This window comes from Paramisgurnus dabryanus, chromosome 4 (genome assembly GCF_030506205.2).
Source record: "Paramisgurnus dabryanus chromosome 4, PD_genome_1.1, whole genome shotgun sequence".
Lineage (NCBI taxonomy): Eukaryota > Metazoa > Chordata > Actinopteri > Cypriniformes > Cobitidae > Paramisgurnus > Paramisgurnus dabryanus.
The window spans coordinates 46072952-46090256 of record NC_133340.1 but is presented as its reverse complement, the minus strand read 5'-3'; the positions used below and the strand labels follow the sequence as shown (position 1 = coordinate 46090256).

The 17305-nt window shown below is 44.8% G+C and overlaps 1 protein-coding gene across 1 annotated transcript in view; it reads left to right on the top strand.

Moving 5' to 3' along the window:
* Window positions 1-17305, top strand: part of sh3gl2a (SH3 domain containing GRB2 like 2a, endophilin A1) — a 115006-nt gene that overhangs the window by 78068 nt on the left and 19633 nt on the right. Inside the window, exon 4 of the mRNA XM_065254863.2 lies at window positions 15495-15638. Within this exon, the coding sequence (XP_065110935.1) occupies window positions 15495-15638 (144 nt within the window). The remainder of the gene's footprint in view (window positions 1-15494; window positions 15639-17305) is intronic.

Below are 17305 nucleotides of genomic sequence, written 5' to 3'. Positions count from 1 at the left end.
CCAGATAAAGTTTTAGAGTTTTATGTCGTAGCACTTTTTACTGGCTTACTGCTTTAATGATCTTGTTGACTGAATTGGGGAAGTTGTAAGCTTTAACATAAAAAACTAACTTAAATGGAAAAGCCAGTTTCTGGTCAATTTTGATTGCGATTTTGCTGCACGCACTCACAAAAATAAACCTTTGATATAGTTACGGTAGGAAATTTACAAAATATCTTCATGTAACAACATGACCATAATATACTTATGATTTTTGGCATAAAAGAAAAATCAATCATTTTGACTCATGCAATGTATTTTTGTCGTTTTCTACAAATATATCATGCGACTTATGACTGAATTTGTGGTCCATGCTCACATATGGTAAATGAGATACACAGAGATCACCATTTGTCGAAACATGTTTAATGTATATAGAATAATAAGTGAGGGGAATTAAAATGGGTTTATTATTGATTACTAAACTCCAAAGCAACCATTGCACCCTAAATTTAAAGATTTAAATTTAAAATTTAAAGATTACTAAATCTGTTACTAAATTGAAATGTTTGTCATTTGCATAGTTGCTTTGGCAAAGCATCTGTCACAGTCAAAGCCTTACGTTTCACACACACGCGTACCCCACCTCCGCCTTGTCATACAGTACGCCACCTAGTCTGCATCAGGAAAAACACATACTCATGTGCCTTTTGGTAGTTTGTGGATCTAGAACTCTGCCACATGCCAATTGGTCCCCACAGCATTAAAAACATCTCCAGTTACAATCGTGATCTCGGTTCCTTGAGGAACAAAACATTGCGTTAGAAGCTCTGGGATCCGATCCTCCCTTCAATGGCCAATAAAAATAAATACTATAAATATTAGTAAATACTGCCCACTTAAGTGCATACACTGTTTGGCACACTCAATGGGGCATACCGACGAGGCTGCCGCCATCAGCCCTTAAAGTCTCTGATACCGTTTCAACAGCACAGCGCAGCCAAGGCTGAAAGCACTTAGAGCAAATGCCAGATCTTGTTTGCGCTCATCTGATAAAAAATCTCTCAACGAGTCCCAAAAACACAATTTCTTAGAGCACTCTTCTGTATATTCACACACAAACCCAGGTTGTCTAAGTGTGACAGCAGTGCATCTCTGTGGCTAATGAGCACATCTCTGGATTGGCTCAAATCAGCCAGTTGTCCAGATAATTGAGGATGCGCATACCCCTTGCTCTTAGTGGAGTCAGAGCTGCATTTACATTACATTACATTAAATTACATTAAATTACATTTAGAAATTGTGTCCGGGAGAAGAGCCAGCCTGAATGGAAGTACTGTGAACTGGTAGGCAACACCGCCGAATGCAAATTTTAGAAAGTGATTAAATATATATAAAAGTATGCATCTCTCAAATCCTCTAAAATTAACCAATCCCCGGGTCGTATCTGGTAGAGGATCTGTTTCAGTGTGGTCATTTTGAATGCATGTTTGTGCAACGCTCTGCTTATCGGCCTCAGATCCAAAATCAGTCTGAGGTCGACTTTCTTCTTCAAAACGACAAAACAACGTCTGGAGAAGCTCCTTTCTCTCTCCTGCATCGGCACTGTTCTAATGATCGCTTGGCAAGGAATTAGCAGATTTCCTGATGCAACACCAAGCACCCATTTCGATATGATCGGGATGGCTTGCCAGGCACCTAAGTGCGGATACAATCGACAGAGCGCTTTGTGCTTGTTTCACTCCCTCTCATTCTGTAGCCTGTGTGTACTCGCGGTAGTAGTTAGAGCACTGTGAGGAGGAACCATGCTCGGTTTGAGACGGGTCGTGGGTGCTGTGCACAGAGGCAGAGGTCATGAAGTGCCGTTCTCTGTGTTGTCCCGCCCACACTCTCTCAGCAAAGTGTGTTTCATGGGCGCATTTCAGACCTCCTCAGGCAGGTTGTAGAGCAATGTTCTTCACATCCAACCCCGGAGAGCCGGTGCACTGCAGAGTTAAGCTCCAACCTTAATCAAACACACCTGAGCAAGCTAATCACCTGAGCAAGCTAATCAATAGCCGTTTCTCAATATGCGTTCTTGTCTGTACTTGTGTTCTTGTGGACTTGTGAAACGTCATCAGTCGCGGCCCAAGTACTGTTCCAATTCAAAGTTCGCATCAAGCCCAAGTTCACATAAAATCCCCGGATGTGTTCTTGATCCGCCCATTTTATCGAGGATGCATCAGAGGAGACTTGTGTGGACTTATGACAGCGAAGTTTCCCAGAATGCATTTCGCGTCAGGAGTTCGTTCTTCCGAGTCTGAACTTGCAAGTTCGAACTACGAAGGACACAAGTCCGAGTTCGGCATACTTGGTTTTGAGAAACGACTAATGTCTTCATGATCACAAGAAAATCACAGGTAGGTGTGTTTGATTAAGGTTAGAGCTAAACTCTGCAGGGCACCAGCTCTGCAGGGTTGGATGTGAAGAGCACTGTTGTAGAGGAAAGGGTCTCTCTCACGGCGGTTTGGTTAAAGGGAACCAAAAGTCCAACTTTATTGGGGCTCCACTTGAGCGCATCGCTTGATGTCCAGGTCCTGCACGGCCTTGGAGAGGATGCAGACCAACTCATCATAGAAGGAAGTGCTATAAACAACAGGCCCAAGGAGACCCCAGTGGTACCGAGAACAAAGTACTTACTTAAGTAAAATTAAAGAAGTACACGCTTTCAAAGTTCGCAAGTATTAAAGGGCACCTATGGTCAAATTCATGATTTTACATTTCATTTGGTATGTAAGTGTGTATTAGTACATGTTAACAATATGCAAAAAGGTACATACCCAAAAATAAACAATGAATGAAGTTATTGTCTCAAATGTTAATCTCTTTTCTTAGACTACAACAAACACATGGATTGTAGGCAACAGTTTACTTCCTGTGATTGGTGATGTAGACAAGACCGACATTATCATAATTCCTCCCGCTTCGGACTCAGCCTGTAAGTTAACTCCTGTTAGCATTGCATTGTGACCGAGTCTTTCAAACATGGTAAGGGATGACATTAGAGGTTTTCAGGCCAATCACAATGTACAGGTTAGCTGGCCAATCAGGGACACAGCACTTTTCAAATCCATGAGTTTTGTACAAAATTTGTGCTTTTCTGGAAGAGACTGAAATCTGGAGCTAGAAAAATATACGGTATGTGGAAAATATGTTATAAAATGAGTTTTTTAAACATAAACCACGCCAACACATTGTAACATATACACAAAATAACGTTGGGTTTTTTTTGCAATTAAATGTGCACTTTAAAAGTAAAAATGGTACTTATTTTATGCCAGTGCATTGTTTTATTGTCGCTTACCTTATCCCTCTGAAGCAACCTACTGAATTTTTGGTTACTGTGGCTTTTCTTAATTGGAGTAAGGTTATTATAGAGTGAACATTTTTAATTTGTGGATACTATGGTTTTACTGCAAATACCATCCCTGCTGGAAAAATACAATGAATTTGTGAATTAAAGGAGTACATGCTTTCAAAGTTTGCGAGTATTAAAGGGCACCTATGGTCCAATTCATGATTTTACATTCCCTTTGGTGGTACATAACCCCAAATAAACAATAAAGGAAGTTATTGTCTCAAATGTAAATCTCTTTTCTTAGACTACAACAAACATCGATTGTAGGCAACAGTTTACTTCCTGGGAAGTAATTCTTCAATGTGCGTGTCCAATAGTGTTGTTTTTAGGGCTGCACGATTTGGGTAATTTTTCCCATTGCGGTTATTGATGCTAATATTGCGATGTTCGATTGCGATTATAATAAATGGTATCATGAGTCAACTTGATGGGTTTTAAGGAAAATCCACACACAGTTTAGGGATAATGCTAAAATGTGTATTTGTAAAACTAGAAATGTTTTCGTATTGCCACGTGATGTAGCAACTGCTCAGTGTCAGTAATCCTAAATCCAAAATACCACCATACAACAGACGTAGAGTTTTTTTTTCAGCCACCAGATCACTGTCAATCTCCTCTGCATCCATCTTCGCTCTGGTATTTCCGCGCTGCGAACACACAAGTGACAATGCACGCCACACACGTGCATGCCACACATGCACTGCCTTTTTTGTTCGTTTTTTTTTCTTTTTTTAAACAGCAAGAAAAATCATAAAACTGTTATCAGAAAGTTTGTGTTAACAAGTCCACACATTTATTTATTTAATATAATTGCAACATTTTGCTGTCATATAATCGCACAGGCTGACATTGCGATTGCGATGCGATTAATTGTGCAGCACTAGTTGTTTTCGTCAACGATGACGACAACAAAATTATTTCGTTTGATTAAGGTTAGAGCTAAAATGGCTCTAAGGTGACGAAAACATGACGAGACGCTTTTGAGTGTCGTTGACGAGACGAACGAAGTCTGACGTTCAACTTCACAATGCATGTCATTTCTGCCTATTTTGTGTGAAATCAGCAATGTTGCCGCTTCCTATCTTTGTTTTGGGTACACCCAACACCCGGCTTGCGCCTTGCTGCGCACGTGCACCAGATACCACACAACAACAACACACATGCGGCTGCGTGACTGCATTTGTGTGCACTCGTGAGGACGTTTTTTCCCTGTGGTTTTTATGCGCGCAACTTTTGGGTCTGATTAAACGCGATAGAATACCACCAACCTCAAGCGGCACCTGAAGGCTCATCAGGTTGAGATTTTTTCAAAGGTAACGTCTCGGTTACGGATGTAACCCTCGTTCCCTGAAGGAGGGAACGGAGACGTCACGTCGTGACCGACGAATTGGGAACTCGCTTAGAGAGACCAATCTGCTTCGAATACTACTAAAACGCCAATGAACTTGGCATTGAGATATTTGCATAATGCTGGCGCCGCCCCGCCAGGTGCGTATATAAGCAGCAGGTGCAAATGAGGAAATTAGCTTCTTTTTCGCTGAGAAAGCCGGAAAGTGTGACCGGCTGTAACAGCAGGTGGCAGCACCTGTGGCGACGGGACGTGACGTCTCCGTTCCCTCCTTCAGGGAACGAGGGTTACATCCGTAACCGAGACGTTCCCTTTCAGTCGGTCACTACGACGTCACGTCGTGACCGACGAATTGGGAATCCCTACCAAAACGCCACTAGGGGCTGACCTCTTCCAGTGTCTGCGTAAAGCCCTCCGGTTCCACTTAAGGATAAGGAGAATTAGGTTTTAAGGCAGAAGGCCGGGCACTAGATGTTCCTTTAACCCCACAGAAGTGCCAGCGACTGGGAAGCGCCCTACCTGAGCGGGATAGGAACGCTGCGGAAGCCACCACCCGTCTTAAGGGTTAATGGTGGGCGAAAGTCAACCGTAGTTGAGGTAAAATGACAGCCGTGGCTGTGTAAGCAAAGCAGTGCTCTGCTAAGGGAAACGTGGGCTAGTAGGATTAACCCCACGGAAAAATACTCACAAAGGAACCCGGTGGGACACAATGTGGAGCCCGAGCCAACACATAGGTTCGCGAGGATGCAGCTAGTGAAGGCTGACAGCCAATGCTCCGCAACAAAGGCTGCCAAGGCAGCGGAGGAAGAGCAATTCAAACCATTACGCATTTTTGCTCTGAAGGCCTTCCATACTGACACAGTTATGAAGCATCAGTCGGAGGCTGCAAGCCGACCTGCGAGTCTGCTCTCCGTGCCCTCCCTGGTGAGGAAAGAACACGAGAGGATACAGGCTCGATACGAACACTGTAAAATCTAATGAACGTATTAGGTGTCGCCCAACCAGCAGCTCTACAGATGTCTGTTAGCGAGGAACCACGAGCTAGAGCCCAAGATGAGGCAACGCTCCGTGTGGAGTGCGCTCTCAAATTAAAGGGGCAAGGAATGCCCTGAAGATTATAAGCCAGGGCGATAGTATCAACTATCCAATGAGACATCCTCTGCTTAGTGACAGCTTTCCCTTTCTGCTGGCCACCATAACAAACAAAGAGCTGGTCTGAGGTCCGGAGGCTTTGCGTGCGATCCACGTAGAGTCGCAGTGCGCGTACGGGGCACAACAAAGCCATGGTTGGGTCTGCGTCCTCCGGAGGCAGCGCTTGCAAGCTCACCACTTGATCTCTGAAAGGAGTAGTGGGAACTTTGGGCACGTAACCTGGTCTGGGCCTCAATGTTACACTTGAGGCAGCAGGACCAAACTGAAGGCACGAGTCGTCAACAGAGAATGCATGTAAATCCCCTACTCTCTTCACTGAGGCCAATGCTAGCAGGGTCAGAGCTTTCATTGATAAAAGCTTCAGACTCACAGACTGCAAAGGCTCGAACGGGGGGGCCTGCAGGGCTTTCAGCACCATGGACAGGTCCCAGGGAGGAATAGAAGGAGGGCGCGAGGGGTTTAGCCTACGAGCGCCTCTTAGAAATCTTACAACCAAATCATGCTGGCCAACTGTTCTGCCGTTAATAAGTGAGTGATGAGCAGAAATAGCGGCGATATCAACTTTAACGGTGGAGGGTGACAGCCTACCGTCTAACCTATGTTGAAGATATAAAAGCACGGTGTTAATAGGGCATTCTCTGGGGTCCTCGCGTTGCGAAGAGCACCAGGTGACGAAAAGGTTCCATTTAAACGCGTAAGCCCGTCTCGTAGACGGAGCTCGTGCCGCGTTGATTGTGTTAGATACCGCTTGCGGTAAATCACTTAAACCTTGCGCGCGCTCAACGACCACACATGGAGATCCCACAGGTCGGGGCGCGGGTGCCATAATGTGCCCCCTCCTTGAGAAAGAAGGTCCTTCCTCAGGGGAATCCGCCAGGGAGGGGCTGTCGCGAGGAGCATTAACTCTGGAAACCAATTCTTGCTCGTCCAATATGGGGCGATCAGTAAAAGGTTCTCCTCGTCCTGCCTGACCTTGCACAGTGTCTGTGCGATTAAGCTCACTGGGGGGAATGCGTATTTGCGCATCCCCCGAGGCCAGCTGTGTGCCAATGCGTCCACGCCGAGGCTGCCCTCGGTTAGTGAATAAAACAGGCGACAGTGGGTATCGTCCGGCGACGCAAACAGATCTATCTGCGCACGACCGAACTTCTTCCAAATTAGCTGGACCGTCTGGGGGTGGAGTCGCCACTCGCCGGGGCGCGCAGCTCGAGAAAGCGCGTCCGCTGCTGTATTGAGCGAGCCCGGAATGTGAATGGCACGAAGGGACCTCAGATGCTTCTGACTCCAAAGGAGGAGATGACGAGCGAGATGCGACAGGTGACGGGAGCGCAAACCGCCTTGACGGTTGATATACGCAACGGTCGCAGTGTTGTCGGTGCGTACTAGTACATCCTTCCCTCGCAGCTCCGTAGCGAAGCGTACGAGTCCCAGATATACTGCCCACAACTCTCGGCAATTGATATGCCAGTGCAACTGGGGTGCTGTCCACACCCCTGAAGCTGTAAGCTCGTCGTACGTGGCACCCCAGCCCGTGTCGGACGCATCTGTGTGTACAACAGCATGCTGAGCGATCTGTCTCATGGACACACCGGACCTGAGAAACGCGGGGTCCGACCACGGGGGGAATGTTAGGCGACACGCAGGTGTAATGGTTACACGATGGATGCCGGCGCGCCACGCTCTCCTCGGGACTCGATCGTGAAGCCAACGCTGAAGCGGTCTCATATGGAGCAGTCCGAGCGGTGTCACGGCCGCTGCTGCAGCCATATGCCCCAGGAGCTTCTGAAATTGTTTCAGCGGGACCGCATTCTTCCCTCGGAATGAACCGAGGCAAGTCAGAATTGACTGGACGCGCTCTTCTGTCAAACGCGCCGATAAATCGATCGAGTCCAGTTCCATCCCGAGAAAAGAGATCCTCTGCGTGGGGCAGAGTTTGCTCTTTTCCCAGTTGACCCGAAGACCCAAACGGGCGAGATGCCGAAGCGTTAAATCTCTGTGCTCGCACAGCGTCCGTCGAGAATGCGCTATTATAAGCCAATCGTCGAGGTAAGCCAATATGCGAACGCCGCTCTCTCTGAGGGGTTTTAACGCTGCCTCCACTACTTTCGTGAACACACGGGGAGAGAGGGATAGCCCGAACGGTAAAACTTTGTACTGGTATGCCCGTCCCTCGAACGCAAACCGGAGAAACGGTCTGTGACGAGGGATTATGGACACATGAAAGTACGCGTCTTTCAGGTCTATTGCCGCAAACCAATCTTGGGGGCGAATTGAATTGAATATTTGCTTCGGTGTTATCATCCTGAAGGATCTCTTCTGCAGAGATTTGTTCAGAACGCGCAAATCCAAGATCGGTCGCAACCCGCCGCCTTTTTTGGGTACTATAAAATACGGGCTGTAGAAGCCCGATCTCATCTCGGTTGGAGGGACCGGCTCGATCGCGTCCTTCGCCAACAGGACTTCGACCTCTGCACGCAGTACGTGTGCATCGGACGCTTTCACCGTGGTGAAACGAATGCCCGAGAATTTGGGTGTGTGCCGGATGAATTGAATTTCGTAACCGAGGCGAACAGTGCGTAAAACCCAACGAGACGGGCTGGGAAGCTGAAGCCACGCCCCCAGGGACCGTACGAGGGGAATTAACGGCACTGTCGGGGTACCCGCGGTGGGGCGGCTGAGCGGGACAGGTGGTACTGCCGGTACGTCTGCTGAGGCAGCATAAGTATCTACAGTATGTGTGTGTGTGACACTGACCTGAGCCCGCTGAGGGTGACGGTCGTCTGGTCTCCTCAGTGGAGAGCACAGACTCCGAGGAGGGTGCTGGTGGTCCCGTCTCCTCAGCGGAGAGCTGGAACTCCTCAGAACACCCGCTGGCGATAGAGGAGAGGGAGGAAGAGCATGTGAATGCCCGCTCACATCTCTCTCGATCCTCTGAAGACCTGGAGAAGGAATAGGAATGCACTCTTTTTGTGGTTTTGTGGGTGCCGGCTGAGAAGCCGGCGGAACAGAAACAAAAGGAAACCAAAGATTCTCCACCCGGCCCTCTACCGGTGGAGGGAGCGATGCCATCACCGTCTCCCGTAGAGTGATCCCATCCAATCCCAGGTCGCCCGTCTCAGGGCCGCTTCGTCTTCCGTTTGCCACGGGAAGCGGGTGGGGCGGGCGGGGCGGGCTGTCGACGGCTGTTCCCCCTCCGTGGCCTGGAAGATCTTCTAGTGGGGGGGGCGGAGGCAGCCGCCGCAGGGCGCCCTCGGCGAGGAGCAGACGGGCCCGCCGGCGCTGGAGGGCAAGATGCAGGTCGCTTGCGCCGGGGCATGATCTGTGCGATCGCCTCTGTCTGCTTCTGGGCGGCGGAGAACTGCTGGGCAAAGGACTCCACCGACTCACCGAAGAGGCCAGCCTGTGACACTGGAGCGTCCAAAAACTTGTTCTTGTCCGCTTCCGACATGTCAGCCAGACATAGCCATAAGTGGCGTTCCTGGACCACCATCGTGGACATGGCACGACCAATCGCCTGCGCTGTCACCTTCGTAGCGCGAAGAGCCAGGTCAGTGGCAGCCCGGAGCTCCGAAAGGACAGGCGAGTCGTGTCCTCCCTCGTGCAGATCCCTCAAGGCTTTGGCTTGGTGAACCTGCAGCAACGCCATTGCGTGCAGGGCTGAGGCCGCCTCTCCACATGCCTGGTGGGCAGCGCCCGTTAAACCGGAGGACTGTCTGCAGGCACGAGAGGGGAGGGTTGGGCGGTCCTTCCAAGAGGGAGCGTGTGCCGGACACAGCTGCATCGCGACGGCACGCTCCACGGGAGGGATCCCCGTATAACCCTTAGCGGCTCCGCTGGTGAGGGAGGTGAGGGGGGAGGGCTGAAACGGCCGTAATCTCATGGAAAACGGCGACTTCCAGGTTCTAGTCAGCTCCTCGTGCACCTCGGGGAAGAAAGGCACCGGTGGAGAGGGTTGTGAAACCCGGGCAGCTCCAAAGAACCAATCATCCAGGCGGGACGGTTCGGGCTGAGGGGGGGGAACCCACTCTAACCCTACGGTCTCCGCCGCTCGAGCGAGCACGGCCACCATCTCTGGATCGAACTCCGGCGTCCCAACCCGACCAGAGGGAGGAAGGGCGTCGGGGTCCACGTCAGGGGGAGGAGGCCCACCCTCGGATGCTGCGGCGTCGGTGGACCCGGAGGGCGGCACGATGGATTCTAGAGTCATCGTAGAACACGACGCTGAAGTCTCCATCGGCACATCAACCGGCTGTGGACGAGAAGGCTGAGAGCCTGAGGACGAATCCCCCGCTCGGCTCAGCACAGTGATGCGCAGGTCGTCCTTTGAGAGCTTCACAGCCGCACCGTGGCGGCGTTCAGCACTCGCATGACGAGGGTTGCGTTTTTCCCGGAGGAAAGACAACCGTCTGCGCAAATCCACAAGGGACATGTTCTCGCAGTGAGAACACTTACCCCCAGCGAACGCTGCCTCTGCGTGCTCGATGCCCAAACACGAAAGACAACGCTCGTGACCGTCCTTCGGACCCATGTACTTGCCGCACCCAAGATCGCACGGACGAAAAGCCATCCTGAAAAGGACGCTGATGTCCGGATATACGAGAGAGTGGCTGCCTTTAACAAGGCACAAAGCTCTCTCGTATCACTCTTTTAGGGAAATTCACTCAGATGCTTAGTTGATGAGCGCACAGGAAGGCAACGCACACACTAAACTCAAAACAAAATAAAGATGTAGAGTCGTGGAATTAAGCGAAGCGTCCGCTGTGGTACTGCTAGTCCAACCAACTTCAGCAATCGAATCCCACCAGAGTAGAGTAGCTTCTCAGTAGCAGATACTGCCGGCTTTCGAAGCGATAAAAAGCTAATTTCCTCATTTGCACCTGCTGCTTATATACGCACCTGGCGGGGCGGCGCCAGCATTATGCAAATATCTCAATGCCAAGTTCATTGGCGTTTTAGTAGTATTCGAAGCAGATTGGTCTCTCTAAGCGAGTTCCCAATTCGTCGGTCACGACGTGACGTCGTAGTGACCGACTGAAAGGGAACTAACAAGTCACGCTGTTAACATATCATGTACATTCAATTTTTCTCCGACAGTCAGCTTGTGACACATTTCATGGCACGGTCCATGAAAAAAATCCGAACCGTTCGGTTCGCTTGTCTCGGTTCGGAGCGCGTGTGTGCCGCACGGTTCAACGGTTCATGGCATGCGCAATGTAGTCTCATGCCCTGTATGTGACCTCAGATAGCGTGTTTCCCTTTCGCGCGAAAGAAGAGGTGACTGGTTTGGAGTATAAGTACTGCAGGTTATGTTACGTGTAGAAATGGCAAGTGGGAGAGAAAAGGAAGTCTGCCCGCAGTTGGAGGATGCGCCAGCGTCGTATAAGTTTGGTGTGGAAACATATTTTTATTTCATGTTACCTATGATGACAGCGTAAATGAAACAATAGATTGAACTGCAGTCTATGGGTTGAATGTGCTCGAACAGCCACAGGAGATCGCCTTCTCTCCGACCATTTATCTAATCTGAGGTACTGAACACAATGTTTTACGTCTTTTCGTATTCAGCGCTATTTTTAGCCTTTTATTGATAAAATTAAAGCGGCTGATTTCCGCGTAGTTTCATTTTGCTAGCGTGTGAAAGTGGCGCAATCTTATTTCAGAAATTGCCCCTCATAGTAATCACGACAGAAGTAGTCATCTTTGTGTGCTAAAAATGCACATAAAGTTCATGTAGATGGCAATATACATTCTCTTTTTTGCCAAATAAATGAAAAGCATGTTGAAATCATCAATGTCTTCCCTCTTGCTCTATCAAAATCTCATCTGGCTTTCCTCAGAGATGGTCCCAATAATGCGCTTAAAGTCAAATTCAGTTTGTGCATGATTACATGATATAACTTTTTTTTTAAACTGTATCCTAAATTATGGATAATTAATACATTAATAAGATAATACATTTCTGGAGTGTTAAAAATTGAAAGAAAAAATAACAACAAGAACCGTACTAAACCGAGAACCGTGACCATAGAACCGTGATACGAACCGAACCGAGGGTTTTGTGAACCGTGCCACCCCTAATAAAGATCTTAAACAAACTTTAAATAAGAAGAGAATGACCTTTCAAAGGAATGAGACAGACACAGTAAAATAATTAAATAAAGACATTAAATGTAAGATAAAGGAGGCCCAAATACAGTATAAAGGCAAATTTGAAAATAAATTTAAAACTGGGAATGTCAGAGATGCATGGAAAGGACTAAATATAATGATGGGCAAACAACAGAAACGGACACCATTGGCTGTGGTTGACGATCCCTATAGCTATGCAAACAATTTAAATGTTTTTTATTCAAGAATTGACAATCATATAGATATTGAGCATAATGTTTCTCTGATAGAATCTGAACCTATTAGAATAGAGGTAGGGGAGGTTATCAAAGTGCTCCGTAGAATCAAACCAAATAAGGCTACTGGTCCAGATGGCATTAGGGGTATTGTTCTAAAAGAGTGTGCAGTACAACTTGGGTATGTATGTACTAGGCTGTTTCAGATCTTTTTAGATGATGGCTTTGTGCCGGTAGCATGGAAAAATACTACCATTATTCCAGTACCCAAAACCACCTATGCAAAAGATCCTAAGGACCTTTGGCCAATTGCCCTCACATCAGTCCTGTGCATATTGAGCAAGGAACTTTTAGCACAAATTAATGGTTCTGTTGACCCATTACAATTTGCTTTTAAGCCTTATCGGAGTACCATTGATGCCTCCCTGTACCTGACCTTACTTCATAAAGCTCAGCATCATTTAGATAAAACTGATGCTTGTGTCAGAATGTTTTTTATGGATTTTACATCAGCATTTAATACTGTACAGCCACAAATTTTAAAAGGAAGGTTAAAAGATTTAGGTGTACATAGCTGGTTAATTTTATGGATTGAGAAATTTTTAAGCAATAGGCCCCAAAGAGTCTGTGTTAATGCAGTCTCATCTGACTGCATAGTCTTACATTCTGGGTTACCACAGGGATGTGTATTATCCCCTTTGCTCTTCTCTGTTTATACCAATGAGCTCCAGTGCAACAGGGATGATCTTGCTCTGATTAAATATGCAGATGATCTGGTTTTAATTTCTTGCCAAACAGACAGGAACTGTTCCACCTATTTTGAGTATATTGAAAGTCTTGTACAATGGTTTGACAACAGTCATCTACGGTTGAACATTGGAAAGACAAAGGAATTATGTTGTGGGAATCAGAATAAGAAATGCACAACTGCTCTCCCATATGAACAAATTACTATAAAAGGTGTAAAAATAAAGCAAGTCCAAAATTTTAAATATTTAGGCACAATCATCGATGACAAACTCTCGTTCCAGGATAATGTGGACTATGTACATAAGAAAACTAGACAACTTTTAAGTCTATTTAGAAAGTTGTGAAACTTCGACACCGAAAGGAACATTTTAACTACTGTATATAGATCAGTGATTGAAAGCATTTTAACTTACAACATCGTCTCATGGTATGGAAATTTAACAATGAAACACAAGAATAAATTAACACGAGTAATTAATGAAGCGAATAAGATTATCGGCCATAAACAGAGTACATTGCAAGAATTATTCTCACACTTTCTGGAGAAAAGGGCGTTAGCGATTTACTCAGACCAGACTCATCCCCTGCACTACTGCTTTGAGGTCCTAGCTTCCGGGCGTAGGCTACCCGCACCATATGCCAAAAAGAACATTTTTAAAAGATAATTTATTCCATTGACAGTGACTGTTTTAAACCAAACTTTTAACTAGGGCCATTATTGTGAATGTTGTATTAATCAACTGAATCATGTATCTTTTTTTTTAATTAGTATGTATGTATTAAAGACACACTATGCAGTTATTTTACCTTAATATAACAGCTTCAAAGTTATTTCGGTGGTAAACAAAGTCATAGTAAGGCGAATCATCCTCCTGTTGAAGCTCGGGGAGGACGCCGCTACCAAAACCAGCAATGCAAGCTTGAGAGAACCGCCCCTGACAAATCTCGCGAGAAGCACGACTTGCTTTACGGCAACGACGTCACACACGTTAGGCTTGTTCGACTTCATGTGGCGCTGCAAGAACCGACCGCCGGATGACGTCAAAGTACCGCGAGAATGATCCGAGACGGCACTTTGACGTCATCCGGCGGTCGGTTCTTGCAGCGCTGCATGAAGTCAATCAAGCCTATAACAACAACTGCACACGCGAATTTGAGACGTGAGGCTAAACGATTTAAAAGTTAAGAAAGCGCGTTCGGAAGCGAGTAGGAAAAGATAATCTGACCGCGTTAAGAACCGGACAAGAGTCCCACTCGGTCAGGTTTTTACTTGTTGGCGTGAGCTAAAAGACAGCACTGGATGGGATGCTGATCTGGCGATCTTGTTGATGGACTAGTAAGTAAATCTCTCATTTGTAAACTTGTTTGCGGTCTATGTTGTATGTTGTTGCACTTGCTTGTAGTATGTCATGCGATTATCATGACAACAGTTGTCAATATCTCACATAATTATCAGGACATAAATAAGCCTAGAGGTTGTAAATAGTGTGAACAAGCACAATTTGCAAACTATTATGATAAATAGCAATAATCATGTATAGTGACATTATAACGAACAATGTTATGAAATAATGCAACGTACACAATTAACTTTGTCATGGCATTTTGTAATGTTTAATTGTGATTTAGCTGCAATCATGTTAAAACATTATAAGCTAGCAAACGCGGTATTTTATTATTATATGCACTCTACACTTGGAATAAACTTCTTATTATCCGCCTATTACCATCATCTGTAGTTTAGTAGACTATGCAGTAGCCTAATATTTGTATGAAATTGTGAAACATTACCTGGTCATTATCTTTGGAGTACTAGAGTGGGAAATTACGACAGTTGCAAGTATTCTCCAGCGACTCTAGGGGTCGCAGTTTGACAAAAACGCCGAATTGCATAGAGCGGCTTTAAGTATTGTGTGATTTATAATGTGTTTTTATTTTGTGGTGTGTAATGTTGTTGTGGAATGTTTGTTGAAGCCAGTGTCAAACATGAATTTCTGTCCAGTAAATCTGAACAGACAATAAAGTCAAATCAAATCTCTACAAGTTAGCCAGACACAAACTTCCTCTAATGTGCATATTATTTGTTAAATGATCATTGAATGATTCTTGTGAAGGAGAAAGTTCAGAGGTTATGCCGCTCAGACGGTGCCTAATATAGCAGAGGCAGTCCCGCCTCCTTTTGCCATCTTGAGCGTCATTTGCCAACGCGAGTTTCAACTGCACTGGCTTTATGCAATAAGGCCTCAAGGAGTTTGTGATTGGAGGGAGGATCCCATCAGCTTCTGACGCAATGTCGAGAGACCGCTCTCGAAAGGGAACACACCTCCTCCCCACGGCCTACAGTTTAAGCCCGGGCGCAGTGCTGGTGGTCTAACTGACTGTGATTAATTGCTTTAAATTATTTGAAAGCGTTAATGATTAATGAATTAATTGCATGTGTTAACACATTAGCTTTGACAGCCCTAATTATAACCCTATTGTGGAAAGTGGAAATAATCTGTTTTGTGCTTTTATGTTTATGTAGCAACTCGTGCTAAAATGAGTATGATGAGCTCCATGTCTAAAATCCGAGGAGGAGATAAAGGTCCTGGCTACACACAGACTGAAACCATCCTGGCTGAGTCCATGCAAAGGTTTGGCAGGGAACTTGGAGAGGAATCCAACTTCGGTAATGCTTGCTTCCCTTACGAAAAAGAAGTATACTTCAAGTTCATTTTATTAAGTATACTTAAGTAATGTTGGAGTGTAGTTTTAAGTATACTTTATGTAGTAAGTGTACTAACATTTATGTTCTAGTAGTATACTTGTAAGTGTACTGCTTGAATACCGCTTGGGACTAAATTGGCCCACTTTTAGTATATAAAAGTTTACTTCTAAGTGTTCTATAAGTGTAAGAGTAGTCAACTTTAAGTGTACAACTAGTGCACAATTAGTTTTTCATTTGTACTGCAAGTGAACTCATGACTATACTAGTAGTTTAGTTTCTAGACTTTTACTTCAAGTGAACATGCAAGTGTTCTGTTAGTGTACTCTTAGTAAACTAGTAGGTTGCTTATTGTGTGCTGCAGGTATACTTCCAAGTGTTCTTTTAATATACTTTTAGTTAACTAGTAGTTTACTAGTCATATACTGTAAGTGTACATGCAAGTGTTCTGTTAGTGTACATTTAGTAAACTAGTAGGTAACTTATTGTTTACTTATTGTATACTGCTTGTGTAAAAAAGCACTTTGACACTGAGGATCCATCTGCAGGTTTTTAATAAACATACGCGTATTCCAACAGGTAAGGTCAAACAACAGCAAACACAGCAATGTAGGGCAGGCAAATCTCGTAGTCATGGCAAAAGGGTCAGGGCAGGCAACAAACATACTCATAAACCGGGTAAAACAGATAAAGATCAATAAATACAGATAGATATGCAGACAGGCAAACCGCTCAGCAAAGACAGCCGGTACAAATCAAGACTTTGCACTGACTGAATGTTTCCAGAGAGTTTATATAGGTTGTCCAATGAGTTTCAGGTGGCACAGTAATCAGTCCAGGTATGCGGGATTATTGGAAATGGAGTCTAGAATGAAAGTTAATATTCAGGGGATTCAGCCATATATATATATATATATATATATATATATATATATATATATATATATATATATATATATATATATATATATATATATATATATACAATCTCAAATCAGAAAAAGTTGGGACACTGTAGAAATTGTGAGTAGAAAAGAATGGAATAATTTACAAATCTCATAAACTTATATTTTATTCACAATAGAATATAGATAACATATCAAATGTTGAAAGGGAGACATTTTGAAATGTCATGGCTTAATTTGGATTTTATGAGAGCTACACATTTGATAAAAATTTGATATGTTATCTATATTCTATTGTGAATAAAATATAAGTTTATGAGATTTGTAAATTATTCCATTCTTTTTTTTACTCACAATTTCTACAGTGTCCCATTTATTATTTATGTTTGATTAGCTCACTGATAGCATATGAAAGATTGAGCTTCAAATTGAAAGTACAATTAAAAGGTATATGAAAGTATAAAAATTAATACACGGGACATTGTATTGTACTTATATATATATATATATATATATTTATAGTATGATGTTATGTCCACTTAAAGTAAAGTTGAGTAGTAAACTTCTAATTAACAAAAAGTATAGTTAAAGAATACTTGCAAGTATACCTGCAGCACACAATTAGTAACTTACTAGTTTACTAAGTGTACACTAACAGAAACCCTTGCATGTACACTTTCAGTATGAGTACACTAGTTAACTAAAAGTATAGTAAAAGAATACTTG